Source organism: Priapulus caudatus, unplaced genomic scaffold (assembly GCF_000485595.1).
Source record: "Priapulus caudatus unplaced genomic scaffold, Priapulus_caudatus-5.0.1 Scaffold529, whole genome shotgun sequence".
NCBI lineage: Eukaryota > Metazoa > Priapulida > Priapulimorpha > Priapulimorphida > Priapulidae > Priapulus > Priapulus caudatus.
The window spans coordinates 64291-65713 of NW_014577590.1; the positions used below are offsets into that span (position 1 = coordinate 64291).

Sequence of the window (1423 nt, forward strand, 5' to 3'; positions counted from 1 at the left end):
CGGTCCGTTGCAAAATGTTTATGGCGCAAACTACTTCCACAGTTTTCAAGGGATTCCAATCAAATTTCATACACTTCGTCACCATTAAGTGTAGATGTGCGCGACATATTTCTTGTGTGCGTTCATCAATGCGTTGCTATGGAAACCGTATCTCATCCTTGATTATACCCCCGCCGTTGCAAAAAGTTTGTGGTGCGATCTACTTCCACAGATTTCAAGGGATTCCAATCAAACTTCATACACTTGGTCACCATTAAGTGTAGATGTGCGCGACATATTTCTTGTGTGCGTCCATCAACGCGTTGCTATGGAAAGTTCAAACCGTATCTCATCCTTGATTATACCCCCGCCGTTGCAAAAAGTTTGTGGTGCGAACTACTTCCACAGATTTCAAGGGATTCCAATCAAACTTCAGACATTTGATCACCATGAAGTGTAGATGTACGTGACATATTTTGTGTGTGTGTTGGATGTCTCTCAGTCTCAGTGGTTGTAGGGGAATGGAATATGTGGGTGTATAGATGATTAGGGGAAGGACAATGGTGTTATAGTAGGAGAGCCGAGGGCTTGCAGTCGTGGTTGTCAGTCGTGGTTGTTCAACTTACTATGTCGTGTGCATGTGTGTGTTATTTTCTCAAGGTGTGTCAACGGTGAGGAGTTAGATATGCTGAGGACTCAGGAGTGTCACTAATTTAGCGTAATGGGGGTATAGTGGAAGGAAACAGCGTCTCTGAGGAATGGAGGAGGCTATATAGGGTTAGATGTATCGGGAACTGTGTTTGTTAGATGTCTGCAACGAAATGCAGAAGGCGAGGGATTAGATGTGTTGGGAACTGTGTGCATTGGATGATGATATACTCAAAGAATGTTGGAGGCGAGGTTTAGGTGACGTTCTTGTGCGGTTAGCCCATGATAGACGGTGGAACAACTGTTGGCAACAAATATTGTAGGATGTTTTAGTTTTAGTTTTACTTAGCGTATTGTGTGGCACAGATGTTAGTGTTGGTAGTAATGTCAGGCCGTTGTCTTACTTGCCCAGTAAAGTGGTGGTGGTTGGCACTGATGGGTGTAATATCGGTGATAGATGTGTGTGTGTCCTGTAACAGGGTTAGAAATTAACTTGGTTGCCAACAATCAACTACTTGCTGGCAGTGAAAAGGGCAGGCAGCAAGTTTACTCACCCAGCAGGCAGAATCTTTGGTGCTTTTTTTATGGTGTATTAGGAATATCTTAGCAGCAAGCATTGACTGCTGACGTTGAAAGCAAATAGCTAGCTGACTCTTGCACCCTTGTAGGCAGCAAAACTGCTGCTTGCTGCCCTCAATTTTGAACTGTTGTGTCCCTTGCTGTTTGCAGGTTTGCTGTAACGTGGGTGGTTAGCAGAGATTATTTGGCCAGTCAGTATTATTTTGAGACCCTCAGT

The 1423-nt window shown here is 44.1% G+C and overlaps 1 protein-coding gene across 1 annotated transcript in view; it reads left to right on the forward strand.

The window, feature by feature from the left end:
• LOC106811338 (nuclear hormone receptor FTZ-F1-like) overlaps positions 1-1423 on the forward strand; it is a gene marked incomplete at its 3' end in the record, with an annotated part of 26550 nt that overhangs the window by 9880 nt on the left and 15247 nt on the right. The window contains exon 6 of the mRNA XM_014814920.1: positions 1357-1363. Within this exon, the coding sequence (XP_014670406.1) occupies positions 1357-1363 (7 nt within the window). The remainder of the gene's footprint in view (positions 1-1356; positions 1364-1423) is intronic.